Raw genomic sequence first — 24,637 nt, forward strand, 5'->3', positions numbered from 1 at the left:
ACTTCCTTGTTCCTCAAACAAACTCATTTATCATTCAAAATCCTTCTCAAGTGTTACATTCTCTGTTACCCACTCCATTCCTCTTCTGAACCTGTAAAACCTTGAATTGTGCCCATTATATGTTAAAATAATTATTTCTGTGCGTCAGCCCCCATTAGACTGAGAACACGCAGTGTCCACCATGCCAGGAAACCTCTTCCACTGAACGGAACTGCTGCCTTTGTCATGACTTAAATTCCCATCACAGATAGTGGGCTGGATTCCTGGCTCATCCATTCTTCCTCTGATTTAGTTGTCTATTCCTAAACCAATACCATACCGCTGTGATTGCACTGGCTTTCTAGAATGTTCTGACATCAGGGAAAACAAGTGCCCCGTGTCGCTCTTTTTCACCATGCCTTTCTTGGCTCTTCTCTCAGGCATTGATTCTTCTATATAAATTTTCAGATGGTTTTAACCAATTAAAAGCGCTCTGGGCAGATCAGTGGTTGCCCAGGAATGAGGCAGAAGGAATGATGGACCACGAATGGGAACAGGGTTTTGGAGGAGATGGGATTGTTATCCTGACAGTGGTGGTGGTTGCACACACGTAAACAGACATCAAAACTGATCAAATTGCACACTTTAAATATGGCCATCAGTCCCCTCAGGCTATTTGTGAGAGTCTATGCTAGAGTGCAACTAGTACTTTGGGAATTGGGCAAATGAGTGGGTGGTCAGGTTGAAACTAAGAATCTTTATTTTCCTTCTTTACAAAATTAAACAAACACTTGACCCCATGTTAAGAATTTGGTTCATTCAGTATTAATGAGTGCTGGCAAGGCACCTCTCCTTGGATGGCTTCCCAGGTAACCCAGCAGCTTGCAGTGAATTCCCCACAAACGGCTTCCACAGCACACCCCCTGACCGGGTGGTTCACTGTAGAGTGCCAGCAGGTGAGAGAGCCACGAATGGATTTCCCTGGACACACCCCCTCAGTGGCTTCACAGTGGAGTGCCAACAATGGGGTGCCCATCAACCACCTTCCCTCAAGCAGTTTCACACAAGAGAGCTGCCAGCCAGGCTCCTCCTCCTGTAGGGATCTGCAGCACCTCTTGAGGCAGCCTGGAGGGTTCTGAGACGTGGGACCGCCCTCCCTTTGGACAGCTTCCCACAGCAGAGGGTGGATTTCAAGCAAGTTCTGCTGGGGAGGCACCTCGGCAAACCTCTCTGTAATCCGGTGAGTCATGCCCGCACCCTCTCCAGTGAGGTCTGGAGGTCAGCTCTGGGAGGGGCTCGCTCTCAGTCCCAGGTATGGTGACTGCTGCCTGTATCAGCTGTTCCTGTATTCTTTAGAGTCCTCTTATTAGCCAATTCCCCCAGACTCCTGTTAATAATCCTTTATACTGAACTTTCTCTGTACAAATTACTGTGTGGTTTTGTCTTCTGATTGGACCCTGACTGACACGCAGGCTGAGAACACAATTCTGCAGCCAACATCAGCTATCGTTCACGGAAAAGGAAGGATGACTGAGAAAGTGGTGCCAAGAACCCAGAGGAACCAAAAGCCATGGAGATGGCCCCCAATGATCCCCAAGTCCTAGTACTAATGCTGCTGAGTAGCCCCTCCCACATTCAGGGCTGACCAAGAAGATAGTGTAGAAATGACAGAGTGTCAAGGTAAGTCATGGAGAGTTCGTAGGTTCCACCTTACACTCTTGGATCACTTGATTTGGTGGAAGCTAGGTGCTACTTCATGAGGACACTGTAGGAGCCCTAGGGAGAGGTCCACATGGGGAGGAACTGAGGCTCCTGCCTGGATTCAGTGACCAGTTGAGGCCTCTTACCAACAGTCTGGAAGGGAGATATCTGGGCAGGAGATCCTCCAGCCCCAGGGAAACTTTCAGTCCCTGATGGACTTCAGCTCAGCTTGAGTGACCCGGAGCCAAACCATCCCGTTGAGCTGTTTCCAAATTCCTGACCCAAGGAAACTGTGAGATAATAAATGATTATTGTTTTAAAGCCACTAACTTTGGGGGTAATTCGTTATACAGCATTAAATAATGAACACGCATAGTCTCAAAGTATCTCCCACAAAATGCTTATTACTTACAAAGGGAAAACTGGTAAATTTACAGTGGAGAAACCTGAAAAATACCACTTTAACCAACTATTAGCCAATATAATTAGGCGAGAGAACAACAAAAAGATAGAAGGAAAATACAAAATATTCCTATTTGCATACAATGTCATTGTATACTAGAAAACTACAAAAGATTCCATGGACAAACTGTAACTGCAGGCCCTCCAGGACCAGTTCAACTGACCCCATCTCTTATCAACAGAGTGATTAGCAATTGCCTTTCCACAGAACCAAAGGTCTCCTTCCCACGGAACCCAAGGACCAGGACACGATCGGATCTCGAACGTCAGATTCTCATCAGAAGCGAGGGGTCCCTCATTCGAGAAGAACCAGTGTTAAAATTCCTTCCCCACCTCATCAAAAATGTTTAGAACCCTATCATAAAAGTTTAGAACCTCATCATAAATGTTTAGAACCCTGTCATAAATGTTTAAAACCTTACCAGAAATGCTTGAAGGCCACCAATTAAAAACCTGTTCCACCAGAATATCCAAGTGCCAGCCTGTTCTCCCTAACCTCTTAAATTTCACCCCAAATGCTGAACTGGGGAGACAGATCTGAGGGCACACGCCCCCTCTTCTTTCTGCAGATCAATCTCGCAGAATAAAGCTGATCTCTTTTCCCAAAGGCTGATGCCGTAATTAATTGGCTTTTTTTAATACGAGTTGGGGAGAGAACCTCAATTTTGTGCAACAAAACTACTAAAAAAATGAGAGATTTAGTAAGATAGCAGGATATAAGATTAACCTAAAAATCAATAGCCTTCATATATTCATATAATAACCAATTAGAAGATATAATGGAAGAGAAAATCCCACTTACAGTAGAAACAGAAAAGAAACAATACCTCATTGTAAAATTTGAAAGAATTGTGTAAAAGTTTTTATAAGAAAAACTTCTAAACACTCCTGAAAGATACAAAAGTAGATTTAACAAATAAAAAGACATACCATGTTCTTGGATAAGATGACTCAACATCAAAAGAAGCCAATTTCTCCAAGTCAATTCATAATTTACAGAATTTTCTCCTGAAATTAGATATATTTTTTCTAAAATTCATATGGAAAAAATAAACAAGCAAAGATAACCACGACAACCCTCAGGAGAAGAGTGATGAAATTGGGGGTACCAGCCTGCCAGATACTAACACATGCCACGAAGCCTCTATCATTAAAACAGTGTAGTTGCGGCATGTCGATAGGCTTACAAACTAACGCAGCACATTAGAAAGTCCAGAAAACCCAATGAATTATGACAGTTACTGATGAAAAATGATAAACGTGAAATCTTGGACTTTTTAATAAATGGTTTGGGACACCCAGATAGCCATTTGGGGAAATGTAAAATTGAATCCATGCCTTACAATATAAAACAGAATAAATTCCAAATGGATCAAAGATTTAAATGTAAAAAATGAAACCATTAGGGGCCGGCCCCGTGGCTTAGCATTTAAGTGCGCGCGTTCTGCTACTGGCAGCCCGGGTTCGGATCCCGGGCGCGCACTGACGCACCGCTTCTCCGGCCATGCTGAGGCGGTGTCCCACATACAGAAACTAGAAGGATGTGCAACTATGACGTACAACTATGTACTGGGGCTTTGGGAGGAAAAAAAAGAAGGAGGAGGATTGGCAACAGATGTTAGCTCAGAGCCAGTCTTCCTCAGCACAAAGAGGAGGATTGGCATGGATGTTAGCTCAGGGCTGATCTTCCTCGAGGAAAAAAAAAAAAATGAAACCATTAAAAATATTAGAATGGGGAAAACTTTTCTACTGCCCAAAATATAGAGAACTATTGTAGATCTAAGGAGACTTAAGAAACAGAACAACTAAATTAAAAATCTGGACTTGACTAAATCCTAGTTTGAACAAACCAGCAGTAAAGCATATTTTGGGGACAATGGGGAAATTTGACTGTGGACTGGGTATATGATGGCAGTAAGGAATTATTGCTAATTTTGTTTGGGGTGACAAATATATTATGGTTAAGCAAGAAATCGTCATTTTTTTAGAGATGCATACTGAAGAAATTTGGGGTGAAATATCATGTTTTTAGCAAAAATTTAAGTTGAAGTGATGTTGGTATATTATTGTAGGAACATAAGAAGTCGCTGAATACTTCTAGTTTGGGAAGCTCATTGCCTTTTTGTCCTCATCACAGTTAGGAACTACGTTAAATTAGTTTGAATTTTGTCAGAGAAAATATCATTCTGGAAAATGACAAAAATGGCTCCCGAATCAAAGTCTAACCAGTGGACTTGCTCATGCAGCTGTGCTTCATGCAGTTTAGTGCCCAAGCAAAGTGGCCAGGATCGCCGGTCAGCAAGCCAGGGCAGCTGCCGGGGGTTACTTGCAAAACGAAAGGAGAAAATACTTCCTCCTGAGGAGAGGGAGGCCAGGAGCCAGACCTGCGGACAGCAAACCAGCGGGACTGTCGGGGAGGAGTGAAGGGGGTGTGTGCCCAGAGCTTTTCCAGCCCCCGGCCCTGGGGGATCTGGGGCAGCCCCGGGAAATGAACATGGGGGCTAGGGGGCTCCACCACTTTCTTGCCTTTACAGATGTGAGGCCCAGGCCAGGGAGGGACGACATAGGCAGGAGGTGGTTTCAGGTCCTACTGGAGAGCAGACCAGGATGCCTGGAGACGTGGGCCATTCCAGCAGCGGGAAGGACTGTGAATATGACTCGTCCCACAAGCTCTGGGGAGCACTGGGGTGCTGGGCATGGAGTGACAGGGTGCGAGGGCAGAACCAGAGAAATTCTGTTCTGTCACCACAATCCTGTTTTATTCCCAGGCTGGTGCGGCTTGGGAGAAACTGGTTATGCAAGAACAAATCCTTTCTCAGGGTTGGAAGTCAGTCCAGGGAAGGAGAGAAGACGCAGACTCACCTCTTTCAGGGCAAAGGTCGCCACTCAGCTAGACAGGAGGTGTCACAGATGGGCATCCAGCTGGTCCCCTGCAGCCTTGGGTCTTTCTAGAAAGTCTGAGTCAGTCAATATCTTAGAGGTAATTTTAAGCTCCTAGAAGTTTCCTTTGACAATATACTGACACTTGCTGTCACCTTCTAGCCTGAGGTTTAAATATTTAACTTGGAGAGTTTATTTTCTTTTTTAAAAACCCCTAAGTTGCCTTGTGACACGTGGCCTGTGGGGTGACATTGGGCCTCAGTCCCATGTCTGCTTAGCAGGAGAGCATTACCGGGACCCAGATGGGACGCTTCTCAAGCCCTAACTCTTCATCATGCTGGATTTTTCCCAATTTAGGCTTATAAAACATATAACCGTTTATTAAATACTCGAAGAGCCAAAAAACCTTGGCCATTTTATAAAAAATGGCTTTAGGTTCCAAAAACAAAATTCCCTTGGTGCAATTCTCACCTATTTTTCATTTTTCCTTCATCCCCTTTCCCAGTCTGAGGTTGTGGTCAAATGCCGGTTCCGGCCCCCTTCAGGCCAGCTCCATGCCCAGCCACCTGCACCCTACCTCGGCCTCTCGACAGCTGGCACCTGGCCCTCATTCAGGGCTGAGCCTCCGCAGCCCTGAGCTTCCTGGCTGTGCAAACAGAACAAAAAGAACCTGCCCCCGGGGGTTGTCCATGAACAGAGGAGCATCACCCTCCTGTTTCCCTAAAACCAGAGGGGTGGAGGGGCAGCAGCCTGCCGGCTCCTCTCTCCAGCCTGAGAACGTTCTGCCTGGGACAGAGACAGATTCGTCCGGATTCCCCAAGTGATTTCCTGCTGAGGGATTCACTTCCAGCTCAATTAGCAAAAAACAACTTCAGAAAGCTTCTGGAAAGCAACCTAACTGGTCTGGCCAGATTCTCTTCCTTTCCAGGAAGCAAGCGCTCCCATTCACTCGTTCAACAACCTGCAGCTACTCTGCACTACGCACCGGAGAGGGGAGAGGGGAGAGGAAGGAGAAGCAGATCCCGCCCCCCAGGAGCTCGCCATTGGGAGGAGAGGCAGACAGACGTTGTTAACCTTGACACAGGGACTGGGTGCGGTGACTGGGGGACACACAGGTGCCACGCAGCACAGACAGGACCGCGGGTCACAGAGGGAGGGGACGCTGGTGAGGACCAGGAGGGCATCACAGAAGGTCAAGCCAGGAACAAAGGCTGGAGGGGGCACATTTGAGGCTGGAACTCAGGAGGCTGCAGGTAGCTAGGGGCGGGTGGGCAGCAGCTCTTGAAGGAATTTTCCAGAACTTTAAATTATATCCTGGCAGTGACAGGAGTAGCATTTTAAATAGAAGAGGGCCATGTTTGTATGTGGGAACGCTATCAGGACCTGGGGAACAGGAGGAGGGAGACAGGACTAGGATGGGGGAGGCGCTGGGCTTGGAGGCAGTTTGGGGTAAAAGTGAGCAAACTTGCTTCAGTCTGCAAACCTAGGCTGGAACCCTGCCTCCAAAACTAACACCTCAGGTAACAGTCCTCATCTCCCAGGCTGATAGAACAACTAATAAGAACTGACGTTTATGAAGCTCTACTCTGTGCCAGGCTCTGTTGTAAGAGTTTCAGGTGTATTAACTCATCTAATCCCTTAATAACGCACAGGGTGGGTAATATTCTCATCCCCATGTTAAAGATGAGGAAATAGAGATCCAGAGAGGTTGTGTACCCCACCCAAAGGCCCAGAGCCAGGAAGAAGTGGAGCGTTCAGCACGGAGACAGGCACATAAAGAGCACTTAATCAACGGGCCCCACAGAGATGATGAGAGGCCAGGCCAAGACACGGACAGCGCGGACGGAGAGGAGGCTGAACAAGAATGCACGCACTGCCATGCACACATTGCACAATCTGTCGATTTTTACCAGCCCCAGAAAGGGCTTGTAACCATGGACCTACTAGCACCAGTTCAACTGACCCCATCTTATCAACAAGGTAATTAAGAGTGGTTTTTTGGGATCCAAGAGTCCCCCTTGTCCACTTCAGCTCAGTTGAGACCACCAACCCATTAACTGGGCCCGTGTGAACACCCGATAAGTGACCCTTTTGATGCCAAGGGACTGAAAACTCCACCCTCAGATCATACTAACACTGCTATCTTGTGAACACGCGTCCTATGAAGAGCCATGAAGCTTGACCACGCTTGCGCAGATCATCAATTACCTCACTTCTCCTTACCTCCAATCATCTATCTCCACATTTCAGACTGCCCTGCCCTCCATCCCATAAATTTTGCCCCAAGCCCTGGATTGGGGAGACAGATTTGAGAGCGTTGCCTCCCGTCTCCTTGCAGACCACAATAAAGCTGTATTCTTTTCTCAAAAGCTGATGCCGTAATAATTGGCTCTTTATGCGCATCGGGTGAGAGAACCCCAACTTTGTGCTGTAAGAGGGTTTCTACATATTCTAGTGATGGTGATAGTGACCCTGGATTTGCCATCCAGTAAAATGCCACCTGGTGATTCCGGGATTTTTATAGTCCCAGACATTAACCCTCCTCCTCCCTCTGATCTTGCCAGAAACACCACAGACTGGTGACACTGGCAGTGAATTTGCTTCCAACATCAGGCAGTTTGACTGTTTGGGGGCCCCGTACCACTCCTGTCACAGGGGAGATCAGAATGGGGCTCAGTAAGTACCAAAATGCACAAGCAGCTGGGCCTGGATGAGCACACCACACAGAATGCCTCAGAATTCCTGGATGGCCCTTTGTGTTACAATCACCACACAAGGGTTTACGTACTTACATCCAACACTAAGAACGCTCCAAGGTAGGTGCTGTTATCCCCACTTTAGACTTGAGGAAAACAAGCTCAGAGAGGCTAAGCAACTTGCCTAATGCCGTACAGCTGGTATATGACAGATCTGCGATTCAAAATAGGGTCTGCCTGGCTCCAAAGCCTATTTGCTGAACACTTATTTTGTCCTAGGAATAGAGAAATGACTCCCAGTGCAGGGCATTAATTTTGACAGTCCTTACAAATGAGAGGGGTTAGGAGCAGTTTCTGGAGTCTGTCTGCCTGGGGTCAGGAGCTGACCTCACTACTGCACAGATGGACACTCTGGCAAGATCTCTTTCCTCGGGGCCTCAATTCTCTCCATCTGGAAACAAGGGTAAGAACAGAATCCATACCCCACAAGGTTGTCATGTGCATTAAATGAGACAGTACATGTAACATGCCCAGAGCTACGGGTATGTCTAAATAATGACTGCTGGAGTATTCTAGAAAGATTTTAGTCTTTGTCCCTGGTTCCTGACCCAGAGCTCCTAGATCCCATATGATTTCCTCAGTGACAGGGGTTATAGGAGTATCTCTTGTTCTGGCGATTGTTGGTGGCCCTAGATAGCTTTAGGATGAGGGCTGGTCACCAGAAAAACCATGCCTTGATTAGAAGCCTGGAACTTATAGCCCCACCCCCCAACCTCCAAGGAGGGGAGAGGGGCCAGAGATCGAGTTAATAACACACCGTGCCTGCACAAGGAAACCTCCATAAAACCCCCCGGTAAACAGGGTTCACAGAGCTTGCACGGTGGCGAACACATCCACGAGCCGAGAGGGCGGTGCACCCCAACTCCGTGAGACAGAAGCTCCAGAGGGACCTTCCCAGACCTCACCCTATGTAACCCTTCATCTGGCTGTTCATTGATACCCTTTATAATCACCAATAAATGTAGGTAAAATGCCTTCTCAAGTTCTGTGAGCTGTTCTAGCAAATTATTGAGCCTGAGAAGGGGTTATGGGAACACAATTTAGACCTGGTCGGTCAGAAGAACAGGTGGCCCAGGACTTGCAACTGGCTGGCTTCTGAAGTGGCTGCAATCTTGTGGGACGGAGCCCTTTAACTTGTGGGATCCGACACCAACTCCAGGTAATGTCAGAATTGAATTGTTGGACACCCAGTTGGTGTCTGTCTACAGAGCATCAGAGAATTGGTGGGTGTCAGGAGGAAAACATAAACCTCTCAATCGCCTTTGTGCAGGCAAACTGGTGAGTGGAGATCAGGAATCTGAGGGCCGACATCTTCAGCAGATGAGCTTCGGGATGCAAACTGGTCCCTGGGCCAGCACTCCTTGCTGCTGGACACGCAGCTGTCCCCTTGGTGGTTCTCTGCATCACGTCCTGCAGCCGTACCAACAGGCCAAGGCACAAAGGTTTGGGCCTCCTACGGCCCAAAGACTCTGAGGAGCAGAGACTGTCCCTGGGACACAAGGTCCTAATACCAGAGGGTCCTGGATCCCTGCCCCAAACTTGCCCTTTGGGGTACTGACCGGGAGGCTGAACTCATTCACTCCTCCTTTGCTCCATCTATTGTAGGGGTCAGCAGACTTTTTCTTTAAGAGGCCAGGTGTTAAATGTTTTCTGGACCAAGAGGCAAAAATCTAGGATATTGTGTAGAAATTTGTATAATAAAAGAGAAAAAAATGGTGAAATTCAAATATAATAATAATTGAGTACATTTTTTTTGTAATACAAGTCTACTAATGAGAATGATTTGAATTCTTTTTGGGGGGTACCATTTCACTTCATTGAGGTTCAAAGCTAGTATCGCCTCATCAAAATCAAATTGCACATGTTTATCTGTTAATGCTGATTTGTAGTGAGATTTTACACGTTTCATCTTTGAAGAGGCTTTCACACGGATTGGCATTTCCCAATACTGGTATCAGTCTATGAGCACAGGGTTTTTAACTGAGCATATTTATCATTTGAAAGGCATTTATAGAATCTGTTAGATTCTTCTCTTGATGTTTGCCTTTTAGCAGATTAGTTGCTTCGATTGAAGGTTAGGTGGAAGCTCCTCAATTGCAGTGAAATGGATTTTGAAATATGGAAACTTTTTTTGGGTTTGTGATGAGTTCTATAAAACGCCGCTGGAACTGTAGTTTGAACTCAGATAATGTATCCGCTACAAATGTGTGTGGGAATGGAACTCTTGCCTTTGTTTTAAGTTTTGACAACATGGGAAGTATAAGAAGCAATTTAATATTAGTTGTGATTCCAGCAACATTAGCTCTCGTTGAAATGACTTTGAGTTTATGAGTTTCACATATAAACATGGTTTTGCCTTGCGATTTTAGATAGCATTCATTAAGAAACATTGTCAAATCTGCAGCAGAAGCTAATTTGCAAAGCTATTCAGTGTTTGAAAATAGTGGTTGAGGGTAGTTCTCATTCAGAAAAATTTCGATCTTGGTCTTGAGCTCAAAATTTGAAATAAAACTTTATCGCTACTAAAACCACTGAACTGCTGTATTATAGACCACATCAGGATATTCGGCTACTATTTCTGACAAAAATTCATGGAACTGTTGATAGTTAAGTTCACACAAACGAATGGAGCTCCCTATTGACAATACTGATTCAATAACACATGATAGATTCAAACATTTTCCACAGAATACAGTCATGCACGGCTTAACGATGGGGACATCTACTGAGAAATGTGTCATTACGTGATTTCGTCATGGTGTGAACGTCATAGAGTGTACTTACACAAACCTAGATGAGATAGTTTAATACACACCCATGTTAATCTTATGGGACCACCATCGTACACACGGTCCCTCGGTGACCGAGACGTCATTATGCGGCACATGACGGTACCTGTTGATTTAAATAATACAATGAATAATCATAAGCTTTAATGTATTTTATTCTCACAAGCTTTGAACGTTTCTCCTACTAAGCCTTTTCCTATTCTACACACATTTTTTTCCACCATCAGCTGTAAGACATCTTAACAGATTCCACTTCAGGTTGTACTGAATTAGCGTTCTCAACTTTGCAGCTGTTCCACAAGACTGTTGCTAAAGGCTAATTCTTCAGTTCCTTCCAACTCGGCACTGGCTCCTCAAATAAACAACGGAGCACTGCTGATAACACAGGTCAGGGAAAACCACTCAAAATCGCTTTGTTTCTTAATTGACTGTTGACGTTGCTCCTAATGTCCTCAACACTTGGAGCAACTGTTACCATCGAAAGGCTGATAGTCCTGAACAAGCTTACCTTCTCTGGGCATGTTTCTTCAGCTGCTGCATCAACCATAATTTCGTCCACTCACCATAGGTAAGTGGTTCTCCTTGCTTGGCTAACATATGACTTTGGTTGCAGCCTCATTTTCCTGAAGAAATTCTGTGATGAGATATTCCATTCCAAATTTTCTAACTTTTCTAACCATTGCTTTATTGTGAGTTAGAAATATTTTGAGGAATGTTTAGCCTAGTAATGCCAATATATACTGTATTCTTTATGACAGCTACCATATCATTGCACTTGACCACCTAATTCAACATCATCATCATCCATACTCCACCGTGCCTTAAAAGTGCAGTGATACTCGAGCCAGCCCTGACGGCCTGGCGGTTAAAGTTTGACGCACTCCGCTTCAGCTGCCCAGGTTTGGTTCCCGGGCGTGGAACCACACCACCCATCTGTCAGTAGCCATGCTGTGACGGCAGTTCACATAGAACTAGAAGGACCTACAACTAGGATATACAACTACGTACTGGGACTTCGGGGAGGGGAAAAAAAAAGATAGAGGCAACAGATGTTGTTAGCCCAGGGTGAATCTTTCCTAGCAAAAAAAAATGGGGTTCTCTAAAAAAAAAAAAAAAGTACAGTGATATTTGAAGTCCACTTTCCTCTTTCCCTGTTTTGGCATGATGGGTATACACTGGTAATAAAAAATAAATAAAACGTTGGGGCATGGAAATACAAGTGGCACTCGAAATGCTGTTGAGTTATAATCATGTCACTGCAACTTGTAGTTTTTTGTCTCTAAACTAGAATTTATTGGTACACAAAACTCCATTTCATAGATAAAGTGGCACATCTTTACACCAAGTATTGAAGGTTAAAAGCACACAAAAAGAAACATTTGGTTTTGAAAACATTGCAAATAGCCAAGTACAGTATCTTGGTAAGTAAAAAATAAAATGGTTCAAAACGAGTGTGCCACACGTGCTCTCTGTAGGAACTACTCAACTCTGCCATCATAGCACAAGAGCCACCATAGACAGTACGCAGACAAAAAAAGTGGTGGTATTCCAATAAAATGTCATTTATGGATACTGAAATTTCAATTTCATATAACTTTCATGCCATGAAATATTATTCGTTTAATGTTTTTCAACCATTTAAAATGTAAAAACCATCCTTAGCTGGGTGAGCCATACAAATCGGGAGGGTGGGTATAATTTGTGGACACCCAATCTATGGCAATGGACAGGAAGCAGAGGCCAAAATCATCCCTGCTTTTCCAGAGCCCCGTTCTCGAAGGGCCCACGGCCCTGGAAGGATGTGCCAAGGGCTCTCCTGCCAGCCACAACTGGGGAAATGCGAGTGACAACAGCAACGAGAAAGCAAGCTGAAATGTTTCAGGGAGATGAAAAGTAGGCTTCCCTGATAATCACTAGAACGTAGTGACTGTCCAGTTACAACCCAATTTTACCTTTGTTCAGAGAGTCCTGGATAGCCTGCCTTTCTCTTAGAGGTGAGGCCCCTGGATTTGTCTTGATGAAGAATAAAATATGGAGCCTGGAGTCGGGGACAGATGGGAGAGACAAGAGGGGCCTGTGGCTGCACATGGGAGAAGCTGTCACTGCAAAGGGTCACCCAACTTTGTGTCAGGACACTCCTGGGGCTGGTGCCACAGACACCAGCCTGAAACACTGCTGGGGAAAGCTGAAGCCAGGACAGGAATTACGGACCCTGGAAACCAGAAGGGGCGAAAATGACCTCGGGAGCAGGAAAGGGGGCAAAGGAGCAAGATCTAGAGAGGAGGAAGAGGAAGCAGCAGAATCTCTGTCTTGATTCTTCAGAGCCTCCTGGAAGCTATTTTAGTTACATAGTTAAATGAAAAGAAAATCAGAGACAATTCAATTCAACATTTCCAAATTCATGAAAGGCCTGTCAAAATAAAAATTTTTTAGGCACCATTGTGGTTCATTAGGACAATACAGTCATTCTTAAATAACTAAGCTCAGCTAGCCCATCTGCCAGGAGTCTACATTAGCTGATATCAAGTTAGTCTCACCCATAACTCTGCTCTGGCGGTCACAACAGCTGGAGGGATCATCCAGCTGTAGGCTGTGGTCAGCATGGAAACCTGCAAAGAGGCCTGGACCAGAAGCCAAAGACCCTCACTGGTCAGTTGCCTCATCCTGAACAAGTTGCTTAAACTCTTAGGTTTTCTCACTGTTGGTCAGTGCTTCTCAAGCTTGCACATGTGTGAATTACCTGAGGACCTTGTCAAAATGCAGATTCTGACTGAGCAGGTCTGGGCCGGGCCTGAGATTCTACATTTCTAACAGGCTCCCAGGTGATGCTGATGTGGCCGGTCCCCAGACCATGCTGAGTGGTGAGGGACTAGAGACCTCTATGACAGATCTAAAACATCCAAAGGGTCAAGGAAGGCGTGATGGTTAACTTTTCAGAACGTGGAGGTTTCTCTTACTAAAGTGCCCAGGCTCTCCTCTCGTCTCCCTTTAAGTGGTCTCAGTCACCATCATTTGCCTATAATGAGAAAGACCAAAAATCCACTGTCCCAGGCCTGACTTTCCCGATTCAGTCAATTCTTTTGTATCAAATTATCTACTTGACATTTCCACTTAGATGTTCTGTAAGTCCTTAACACTCAAAATCCTAAAACTGAACGCACGACTCTCTGGCATATCTGCCCTACCTCGAATGTTCCCAATACCAGCAAACGGCTCCTCCGTTGGCCAAGTTGCTCAAGCTGAAAAGCTGGGAGGAAGCCTGACGTCCCTCCCTCTCACCATCCCTCACTCTACCCAATCAATTCACAGGGTCTACCAACTCTCTCTCCTAAATAGCTCTGGACTCTGTCCACTTATGAACTGATACTGGTGAGGACTCTCACGTTCTCATCACACCAGGCTTTGAACATACTGTTTCCTTCTCCCAGATTCTAGAACATTCCCACCACCACCTGGAAAATTCCCATTCTCCCATCAGATATCAGCTTAAACCTCAATTCCTCAGGGAAACCCTCCTCAACCCCTAGGCCAGAATAGGGTCGTGTTCACACCCCAACTCGTATACACTTCGCTCATTTGGAGTTATTCGCCGTCTGTCTGCCCCGCCCCTGAGAACAGTGACGTGCTTGTTGGTGTCATCCCTAGGATGTCGCTAAGCTTCTTGACATGACAGGGGTTTATGATTTCACTCATATAGTCCTCATGTCAGCTGTCCCAGGATCCCTGCTAGTATGACATTATTTTTCTTCCAAGGAGGACTTTCCGTTTTTAAATTCCGTTTCCAGAATTACTACTGCTTGCTTTCTTTGATTTGGAGTGTCTTCTGCAGGAAGTAGGGGAGCTATTTCAAGTTCACGCTGTTTTAGTCGACCAGTAAAGGAGCGTGACTGCTTCATTTCTTCTATCTACTCACTGCGAGCCCCCTCTTCCAGTGAAATCGAGGCAGAACTCTGATCCGAAGACCAAACTGAACCGGGGAGAGAGACCACAGCTCGCATCCACGTGGGAAGCCTTATGGGACAAGTTCCTGACTTGAATTCTTCCAGACCACTACAGAGGCGAAGTCACTGCCATTATACTGTGGGTGGGAGATACCTTCAGAAAAGTGTCTACAGGAAGGAGATAAGCAGTCTCCCCAGTGCCCACATTCCTGCATGTGGAGTAAGACCCGGCTGAAAGTCAGACTTGAGTCAGAGGGTGGTGGTGAGAATTACATGACAGCTGTGTAAGCACTCTGTAAACAGCAGAGCATCACTCAGGTCGAGAAGCACTATTCGTCATAATCCAGGGCTGTGGGAGACTCAGCCCCGACCCTATTCTGATCCCAGGGTCTGCAGTTAGCGCTGGGACTCCCGCTGGCCAGGCTCATCATGTCAAAGGCATGTCCACAGTGCAAAGATGTGCAAAGAGATCAGGGGAAAGACCCAGAGCCAGTAAGAGGCACAAAAGCCAGCCCAATTTGGTTTACAAGTAGAAAGTTGTCTATGTTATTGGAATTTTAGGAGCAAGGGGAACTTTATCTCCCCAAAGTATTTTATCTCCCTCAGGGGAACCCTTAAAACCACATTATCAGATCCATTGTTTTTGTCTTTATCCAGCTAAAGCCACAGGACACTGCAATGCAAGTGTTCCTGTGAGGTACCATCAGTCATGTATATTCCAACACAAACGAACAGTCTTTTTGTCCTAAGAATTTCTGTCCTTATATTTGCTCTAAGGAAGGGAGGATACCTTAGGAATGAAGAGCAAAGGGAATTACATGGAGGGACCCCAAGCTAGAGGATGTAGAGTCCCCTAACATATCAACAAAGTAAATTAAATAAAAACAAACCGAAAAGCAGCAGCTAGCCCCTCAATGCTTTTAAAACGTGGGTTAGAACCAATTAAGTTCTGAAAGCTTCCCCGATATCATCACTGTTTCTGAACTTGGGAACTGATTTACGTATCCTCCTTTCTCTCTGATCTAAGTCACATCTCTGAAGGCTAAAAACGTAACAGATGCGTTGGGGGGGGGCGTGGAGAGGCCACTGGACACGTGATGACCAGGTCTAATGACAGTGCTTGTTAAAATAGGTCCTTTCCAAAGTTATTCCGCCAGCCTCCTTGAAGTTGTGGAGAAAAATTCTACTAAAAATCATCCTTTACAAAATATTTAAATATCATACGTCGTAGCAAAGTAAACTACAAAACACACAACCTCAAAATTCTAAAATAGATTAGGTGCTGTGCAGTAGCAAAACAACGCAGTAAAGGAATGTGACCATCCAGTTGCAGGTTCCAGAAATAAAGGTGAACTGGAAAATATCCTGTGTGATCATTCATAGGAAATACTCCTCACCTAGCTTCCCCACATGGCGTTTGTCACACGCATTATAGAGAAAAAGTAGATCCATTCATGCTGTGGACTCAAGCTCTGTATTTAGTTTTATTTATTTATATATTATATATAAATTATATTTATCAAGCACTTCCCATATTGTGCGAAGATTCTTCCGCACATTATCTCACTGAAGCCTGCATAAAACCCAGAGAGCGGATACTACAGTTATTCCCATTTTACAAAAGAGGAAAGTGAGGCTTACAGAAGTCAAACGACCTGCTCAGGATAAGAGCAAGGATTTGAACCAGTTCTAGAGCTGACAACCGCTGCCTCCACACCTCGGGGCCTCCCCAACCCCCGCACGCTCAGACCAGGCAGGCGGCCCATGCCCAGGAGAACGACCCCACTAGTCTTTCGAAAGACCACGTGAGACTGAGATGGCGCTAGAAGGAGCACGTCCCAGTCCTGCTGTTGGGTAATAAACTCACCATGTGCCATTCTCATGGGACATCTGAGAGCTACTGATAGGATGTCACATCAACCCACCTCCCAAAGGGAAGATGACGAAGAGAAACAAACTGTGTCAAGTTTTATACACTTACATCTGGTAATTCTGCCTTTCTTGGAGGCTTGTTTGTAACATTTCATAATGCAGTGTAAGTTGTGAATCAATTATTCATTTATATATAGTTAGTTATACATATATAAACTTCAATAACAAAACTACATTTAAAAACGTTCTTTAGGGGTCGGCCCAGTGGTGCAGCGGTTAAGTTCGCACGCTCTGCTTCGGCTGCCCAGGGTTTGCAGGCTTGGATTCTGGGCGCGGACCTACTCACTGCTCATCAAGCCATCCTGAGGCAGCGTCCCACACAGAACAACTAGAAGGACCTACAACTAGGATATACAACTATGTACTGGGGCTTTGGGGAGAAAAAAGAAAAAAAAAAAAAAAAAGGAGGATTGGCAACAGATGTTAGCTCAGGGTCAATCTTTCTCAAAAAAAAACAAACCTTCTTTAATGCAGACTTCCGTCAGAGTAGCCACACGCATCTCCTTGCCCTCTGAGTCCATGCCTGGCTGCAGGTACAGAATCACCTGTAAAGCTTCTTAAACACACAGATGCCCAGGCCCCACTCCCAACTCTGAACCAGCCATTCCGGGAGTGTGATCAGCGCTTCTGTGATTTTATAAAGTTCTACAGGTGAGTCTGATGTGCAGCAGAGGTGAACACTTCCGCTTTAACTTGATAAGTCTGATTTAGCAGTTTGATAAGATCACCTGGAAGTTCACCAAAACCGTCTTTTTCCTAGATCTTGCCTACTGATTTGCTGGGCAATGAAGGCGGAGCAGTGCCTCAAGTTACCCACTTCACACAGCTCAGGGTCTTCTGTGTCATGTCACCTCAACAGACTGGAGTTTGTGATGTACATAAAAACGGACTTTCTCCTTGGGGTCACTATTTCACTGTATTACGCTTCAGATCTTTAAAAACAAACAACCCTTCCACATCACTAAAAGTCATTTTAGTTTCCAAAGCAGATGACAAGCCCCACCCTCACCCACCCCACTACAGCATTTCTATGCAACGAGAGAGTGATTCGCCAACTCATCATCCTGGGCTCTACTTTAACCAACAAAACATTTTCTCCTGGTGTAAGCTCTGACGGAAGTCTGCATTAAACAACATTTTTTTTTTTTCCAGAAAGATTGGCCCTGAACTAACATCCGTTGCCAATCCTCCTTTTTTTTTTCTTTTTTGGCAGACCTCCCTTGGGCTGAGCCCTCAGCCCCTGCCTGGGCAGTAAGGACCGCACCAGCAACCCGCCTGGAGAAGAACGTCCACGCACCCACGGCCTGCCACTGTATTTTTCCTTTGGCTCTAATAAATCTCCCTTGACTGTACCCTCAGCTACAGAACTCAGGGGCAATTGCAGTGATTAATGAGTAAATACTGGGAGCAAAACTTACAAGAACACAATAAAAAAAGCAAAAAATCCCTAAGATAGCAATTTTTAAAATTTAATTGGAAAAATAATCAAATAAACTATGATCTTTCAGACAAACATGTATTATCTCCTACACAGCCTTTCTATATGTTGCAGCCTGAAAAACCTTTGAGTATCTTTCTAGATAATAACAGGCTATCAACCTGTTATTGTGATGAAGAGGGGTACGTTCCCCATATTTGCCCATCTCCTCCACCCTTCACCAGCTTTGCCACCATTTTTCCTGCCCCACATTTAAAAATCCATTTTATTAGCCAACACGATTCCTGCTCTAGTACTCTGCTCCTTCAAAACCCAGGACGATGTTCGGTGAAAGCAAAAGGAGGCGAGTTGCCGGTTCGTCTTCACCTGCTCACTCTCTGAAGCAGCATTCCCAGTTCTACTGCGGACAGCAGGGGCCTCATGATATGCTGAAATGGACATTTACACACATTAATTCCCACTCCTCTAACTTTTAAATAAAGGATATGCCCTCAAGGTGGGAAATTATGAAAAAATACCCACCACAATTGTGTTTTCAGGTAAAAAAGCTGCATACTGAACCCTGTGGGGTTCTACGTACCTAGTTATTGTGTATGTGTTTAAATCATAGTGTTCTAGTTGGAGAAATAGCTGTCTTTGAAGATGATTTAGGGTAAGATACAGGAAAAAATGGACGATGACAAATACCTTGTGCTCCATGTTAAGGTGAATGTTATCCCCAAAGTTACGATGCAAGAACCCCCTGGTTCTTCATCACTTCTCCTTGCGAGCAGCTGAAATCCAAGACCCTGCTGTCCACGACGCCAAAGAGAAAGACACACACACAAATCAATGGACCACTTACCTTACTCAACAAGTCTTCCACAAAAAACATCCAGTGCTTTAAACACAGGGCCATGTAAACGTTACCAGTGCAGCGAAAGCCCAAGTGGCGTCCACAGGATGCTTCTCAGTGGACACAGACAGGGTATTGCCATGGGTTAAGACGAATGATAATGAATAAAATAAGCTATTTTCTTAGGGTTTCGTTTCTTGTTCTTTGTACTAAAAATTACTTGCCATATGTTCTCACCTAGGAAACAAGTCTACAGAAGGAGATCCATGGTGAAGAAAATGAGAACTGCTCTACTCTTCTCGACACCAAAGGCTTCCCGACAGCGGGTCACCAGTCAAGTCTAAGAAATCTGAACACGTTCTCAGTACACCAAAGTCGGTTTCTCCTCCAACCTTCATCTTCAAATTTCAAACTTTTTTCACATATGGCACTAAGTTCTGTATCTGGAATGAACCATCTCATCTATTAAGTATGATCACCACTACAAAAAGGGATATAAAAATGAGTATGGAACTTGTATTCTGAGAAATAACAAAGTGAAGGCAGACCAAAAGGAACCTGGGGTACTGACCTAGAAACTCAGCACTTTGTTATCTCGTCTGTGTGTATTTTGTGTTATATGTATTTCCTTATTATAAGACTCATTATCACAATACGTTAAACAACACAGGAGCTGGAAATGAGGGGCCAGTGGCAAACACAATAGTCATTTTGTGGGCCTTATAGAATTATTGCAGCCTTAATGATTTTTTACATGTAGTTCTAATATTAACTAAAAATAAGCCTAGGATTTTTGGAATCTGACATCATACAAAACGTGCCACTTACCTAAATAAAATGCTCAGACCCTAAGAAAAAACTAAAGGAACTTTTCTTTTCTTACATGTGTTAAGTTTAACTTTATGTAGCCAACCTGAATTTTATAGAATCACATTTAATTTTCTAAGTAAGTTTGTTTGCCTTCTGAAAGCCACCTTTATACTTATGCCAATTAATTTATAAAAAGAGATAACTTTAGGGGCCAGCCCGGTGGCGCAAGTGGTTAAGTGCGCGCGCTCCGCTGCGGCGGCCCGGGGTTCGTTGGTTCGGATCCCGGGCGCGCACCGACGCACTGCTTGGTAAGCCATGCTGTGGCGGCGTCCCATATAAAGTGGAGAAGATGGGCACAGATGTTAGCCCAGGGCCGTCTTCCTCGGCAAAAAAAAAAAAAAAAAGAGGAGGATTGGCGGATGTTAGCTCAGGGCTGATCTCCTCACAAAAAAAAAAAAAAAAAAAAAGAGATAACTTTATGTTAGAAAGGAATTCACTGTGGCAGGAATTCTAGACTTTGTACAAGAAAGTCCCTGATAAGCCCCCATACAAGGATCTGGGGAAGCAGAAACACTATTATTTGTATTTCTTCTTGCTTCCAAGCAGATCAAAGCCTCGTAGAGAAAATCATCTAACTCTCACATCCATTCTAAACACTACAAACTACTAGCACTTTGAATCAGAGAGAAACTGTGAATATAGTAATCATTCATATAAAGAATCAATTTTAAAAATCAAAATGATCTGTTAAGCCTCCAATTTTACTTTCCAAGATTTTTGAAGCCTCTGTTGATGTAACTATTTTCCTTTTCACACATTTAACTAAACTTATACTCAGTATACCTACCAGACCATTACCTGGACCAGGTTAATTGCATAGGAAGATTTTTACTGTTTACATTTTTCTTAAATTAATTTTAAAAAAGCATAGTAAAGAGTCTGAGGACAAATTATTCAACTGTTTATCATACATAAGACCGCATGACTATAATACAAAGGGGGGTTCTTTTTCATTTAACGTTACAATATACACAGCAAGTCCGGACCAGATCTTACAATCTGCACACAGGTATTTAACCTTTTCCATGCTGTTTATGTTTACAATGCACAGAAGTCCTGTAACCAAACCGTGTAGTAAAGCACACAAAACTGGACTGTAACATAACACAGTATGCAGAAGCATTGGGTTTTATGATTTCCTTTATGTAAATAGCGGTTTAAAAACTGCTTTCGTTTTTTGGTGCTTGCTAAGATGTGGCAACCAGCACATAAAAAAATGACCTGACCCATATAATATCTTCACCTTATATTCCTAAACAGCAGTAACTACTGAATTCCTTTTGATATTGCTATACTCAAGATGATATCCTTTTATTCACTGTAAACCTTTATGAACTACCAAGTTCAAAAATCATCCACAGGCTTGACATTTAATTACAAAATAAATATGGATTTCCTGATTAATAACAAAAAGATTTTGTGGTTTATAAAAACGGCTATTTCCAAGTTTCAATTCACATTCACAGAGGTTTAAGCCTTTCTTTTGTCACTCTTTACATACAAAAACCTGCTTGTGTTCAGAAAAAATTGACCTAGTCAGCCACATGGAATTGACCAAGAAAAAGTAATGTGGTGTTCTGCTGAGTTGTTTCGAACAGGGTTATCGGCAGAGGTAGATTACTGCTTCTTTTCTAGGCTTCTTTTGATTCTGGACAGGTAAATTACTTATGATCATTCTCCCAGTTCAACCGCTCAAAAGTGTAACACCCTAAAATTGATCAATTTAAAATGGGAACACGAATTTAGCAACTGCCAGACTGTGTTACATTAAGGCAGCAGAATCTCAAAACTAGGCACCTGTTAAACACCAGCCTGTTTGTTCACTTCAGGTCATGCATGAGTTTGCCTGACTCCTGCTCATATCTGGGACCTGTCGGTGCAAATAGAGGTCCTGCTTTCAAGTTTACAAGTAGGTTAATCAGGAATACAAGGGTCAACTGCTGGTTCCATAGCTTCTGGATCCAGTGTCCCTTTACCTTCAGAAGCCTGAACACATTGAGAATGTAACAGATGTTGTAATCTTGAATTAGATGTCATCTATTCTGCTCAGTACACAGAGTGCTGTAAATGTATTGGCTATGGATTCAACAACAGTTCCAGTTTTGTTTAAGCAAGAGTACAGCCATAATTTTCAACTGACATTTAAAAATGGTCTAGTTACACCTTGTGTCAAAGTGCAGAACTGCTACATTATTGGTTACAGACATCTATGTGCTATAAAAACAGCTTTGGTACAATAAATTATCAAAAAAGAAAATAAATTTTTGTAAAATTCACAGCATAATTGTGAGGCAAAAAAGCAGTCACATAAAATTCTGCATTTTTTAAAAATGTTCAGGATGAACAGAAGACATCTTTGTGCAGAAGAAATGGTGGAGATACCACGTGCCGAGAAAAAGCAAAAGAAAAAGTAAAAAGCAGGAAGGGACACAGCTGTAGCTATTTCCATCAAAGCAAACCACTACTTCTGTGACCTTCAACCAATAAGGAAGTCAACTTTATGACACACGCAAAGTGACCTTGCAATACCTTACAATTAGTGGGTCACAAAAGTCTATTTTAAAAGAAAGGCCTCTTGAATTACCCATTCTCTGTGTTTTCAGCATTAAGGACTGTCTGCAAAAGCATGTCCAAAAGTGATTGCATCTGAAATGGTAGGCTCTTCTAATTTCGAGTCCAAATCCATAAGGCCAAAGGTTATCCCAAAGACCACCACTCAGACCTCCCCAGGACTGGCCGCGACTGACCCGTTGATTGCTTCTCAGTGCACCATGGTTAGGAGACCAGTCACGTTCCATTACTATCTTACTGTGGCCTCTACAACAGGAGACCCACAGGATCCCATGTAATTGCTGCTTTGCTCCTCAGTAGGTTCAGACAGGAGAGTTCTGATCCCCGCCACTTAGCATGCTTACTGTGCCTTACAAACTCCAACACAACCGTCCCTTCCATACAGCTGAAGGTGATGTTTGTATAAGCTGGAGGTCCCTCTTCCTTACAGTACTGCATTTCCGTGCCCAAGTGTGTTTAGAGGACTTAAAACCCCGAATTTCCCACCCCCCACCCAAAACAAAACAAAACAAAATGAAAAAAATAAAGGAAAAAACAAAAACAAAGGAAAAAACACCCTCATGGGGCCCTTTATGCAAATTATGTGCAGTGCCTTTTTATTTTAAACTTAGTTGGCAAATGACCAAGACCAACATCTGAACATTAACTTCTGTGGAATAGAAAGACAAAAAGCCCCACTATGACTGGGATGTGGCAAGTTAAAATGGGGTAGGCAAAAAGAGGACACCTCTGAGCTATCCATGACGATGGGTTTGGACATGGCTCTTTTAAAAACTTCATTGTCCCTTTGCAATCTTTTCAAGTTAAAAAAAAAAAGTCAGCTTTGCCCTCTTGTAGCGGTTCAGTGTGTTAATCTCCTTCTGATTCAAGCAGCTTTGCACTTTGTTTTTTGGAAAAAAACACCACTTCTATAAAAACACACAAGAAACAAACTCAAGTTTCAATTTAGTCACGAGCTAGCTACAGGACTCTGTTGCACACAAACTCCTGTCATGGGGGACTCTTCTCTATCAGCCCCTTGCCTCATTGTCAGATGTCCTTCAGTCATGTAATGTGCAGGACCTGTATTAGCAGAAAATTGGTATGTTGGATGTCCAGCTATGCCAGTCTCTTGGCGGGGATTGGAGTAGACGGTTAAATTAACGTCCATAGCTCCATTCTGTCCAAAGTCCAAGGTATTAGCAGCCACTGGGCGATTCTGGTAAGCCTGATTGCCTTGATTACCAGTAGAGGAGGAAGATGTAGAGGAAGAAGTAGTTGAGGAAGACAGGGATGTCATGGAGTGGTGACTATGGCCAACCTCCATAGAATCCTGGGTAGAGGAGCTATTCGTTGGAGAATTGTAGACCCTTGGCCTGGTCCGGTTACCCAACGCTTGTTGTCCATGGTGGTGGTGGTGGTGGTGGTGGTGGTGGTGGTGATGGGAACTGTTTCCATGGTGATGATGCAATGCATTCTGTTGAGGGGCTACATGAAAGGTTGTTTCTTGAACGGGATGAGTTTCAACAGTGACTTGTGTAGGAGCTTCAGTGCCTGACCAACCGAGGGGAGCAGGAAATTGCTGACGCACCTGTAAGAACAGATTTTAAAAGGATTTATTCAGAGTACTGTTCCCAAAATTTAATCTTCAATCAAAAGCTATGACACTAGCATTTACACTAATTAGAGAGAAGGGGTTTTGAAACATTTAATGCGTTAGACAATTCTGTAATGCAAAATGCCAAATATTTTCAAGTGAAAAAGAATTTAACTATGAAAGCTGCAATTTTTAGCAAGTTACACCCATAAACAGGCTCATGTATTTCACTAGCCACTTTCTTTCCTTGAGAGCATTGTTTACACCAGAGGTCAACAAATTTTTTTTGGGAAAGGGCCAGAAAGTAAATATTTTTGACAGGTCCAAAAGGAATTCTTTACTTTCCCCTTAAATCTCCTCCCTTCTCCATCTTTCTTGTTTCAATAGAAGCACTCCTAGCCATCTGGCTGCTCAACTATTCCTCTATCCAAACCATCAGCAAGTACTACTGACTGCACCTTCAAAACAGAGCCCAACCCTGGACTCTTCTCTCTATCTCCACCACCATCACTCCATCCCAGGCCACCATCACCTCCTGCCTAGACTAACACAACAGCCTCGTAAGTCAACTCCCTGCTTCCATCCTTGCCTTTTTCCAATCCATTCTCCAAAGAGTAGCAAGAATCATCTTTTTAAAACACAAATCTACTCACTTCCCTATTTATAATCCTTTAATGACTTCTCATTGCACTTAGAAAAACAAAATAATCCAAAAATCCATATAATGGTCTGCATAATCTGGCCAATGCTCATTTCTCCAACCTTTTCCTCTAGCCATTCTTCCTTCTGCCACCTAGGTTCCAACCACACCAAGTCTTCCTTTTATTCCTCCACCTGGTCAGTATCTTCCAAATGCCTCAGGGCATTTGTACTTACTGTTCCCTTCCGCCTAGAATGCTCTGATTTC

General features: G+C 43.9%; 1 protein-coding gene and 1 long non-coding RNA gene across 8 annotated transcripts in view; both read right to left on the reverse strand.

The window, feature by feature from the left end:
• LOC147913400 (uncharacterized) overlaps positions 1–17,409 on the reverse strand; it is a 28,791-nt gene extending 11,382 nt beyond the window's left edge. Inside the window, exons 1-3 of one of the 2 annotated variants that reach the window (XR_015548709.1) lie at positions 5,600–17,409; positions 5,005–5,090; positions 3,073–3,150 (exon numbers count right to left, since the gene is read on the reverse strand). This is a non-coding gene — a long non-coding RNA (uncharacterized LOC147913400). Of the gene's footprint in view, positions 1–3,072; positions 3,151–5,004; positions 5,100–5,599 lie in introns of both variants that reach the window. The other variant, XR_015548708.1, reaches the window with a different exon arrangement.
• A 3,052-nt stretch (positions 17,410–20,461) lies between these two features.
• The window catches only part of DYRK1A (dual specificity tyrosine phosphorylation regulated kinase 1A), a 142,600-nt gene continuing 138,424 nt past the window's right edge, over positions 20,462–24,637 (reverse strand). For all 6 annotated transcript variants that reach the window (XM_087418086.1, XM_087418085.1, XM_087418087.1 and 3 more), the window contains one exon: positions 20,462–23,724. In XM_087418086.1, coding sequence (XP_087274212.1) covers positions 23,104–23,724 — 621 coding nt within the window. In that variant the 3' untranslated portion in view covers positions 20,462–23,103. The remainder of the gene's footprint in view (positions 23,725–24,637) is intronic.

The sequence above is a fragment of the Ceratotherium simum genome, chromosome 27 (assembly GCF_057802395.1).
Source record: "Ceratotherium simum simum isolate JZ-2026a chromosome 27, ASM5780239v1, whole genome shotgun sequence".
In the NCBI taxonomy this organism is placed as follows: domain Eukaryota; kingdom Metazoa; phylum Chordata; class Mammalia; order Perissodactyla; family Rhinocerotidae; genus Ceratotherium; species Ceratotherium simum.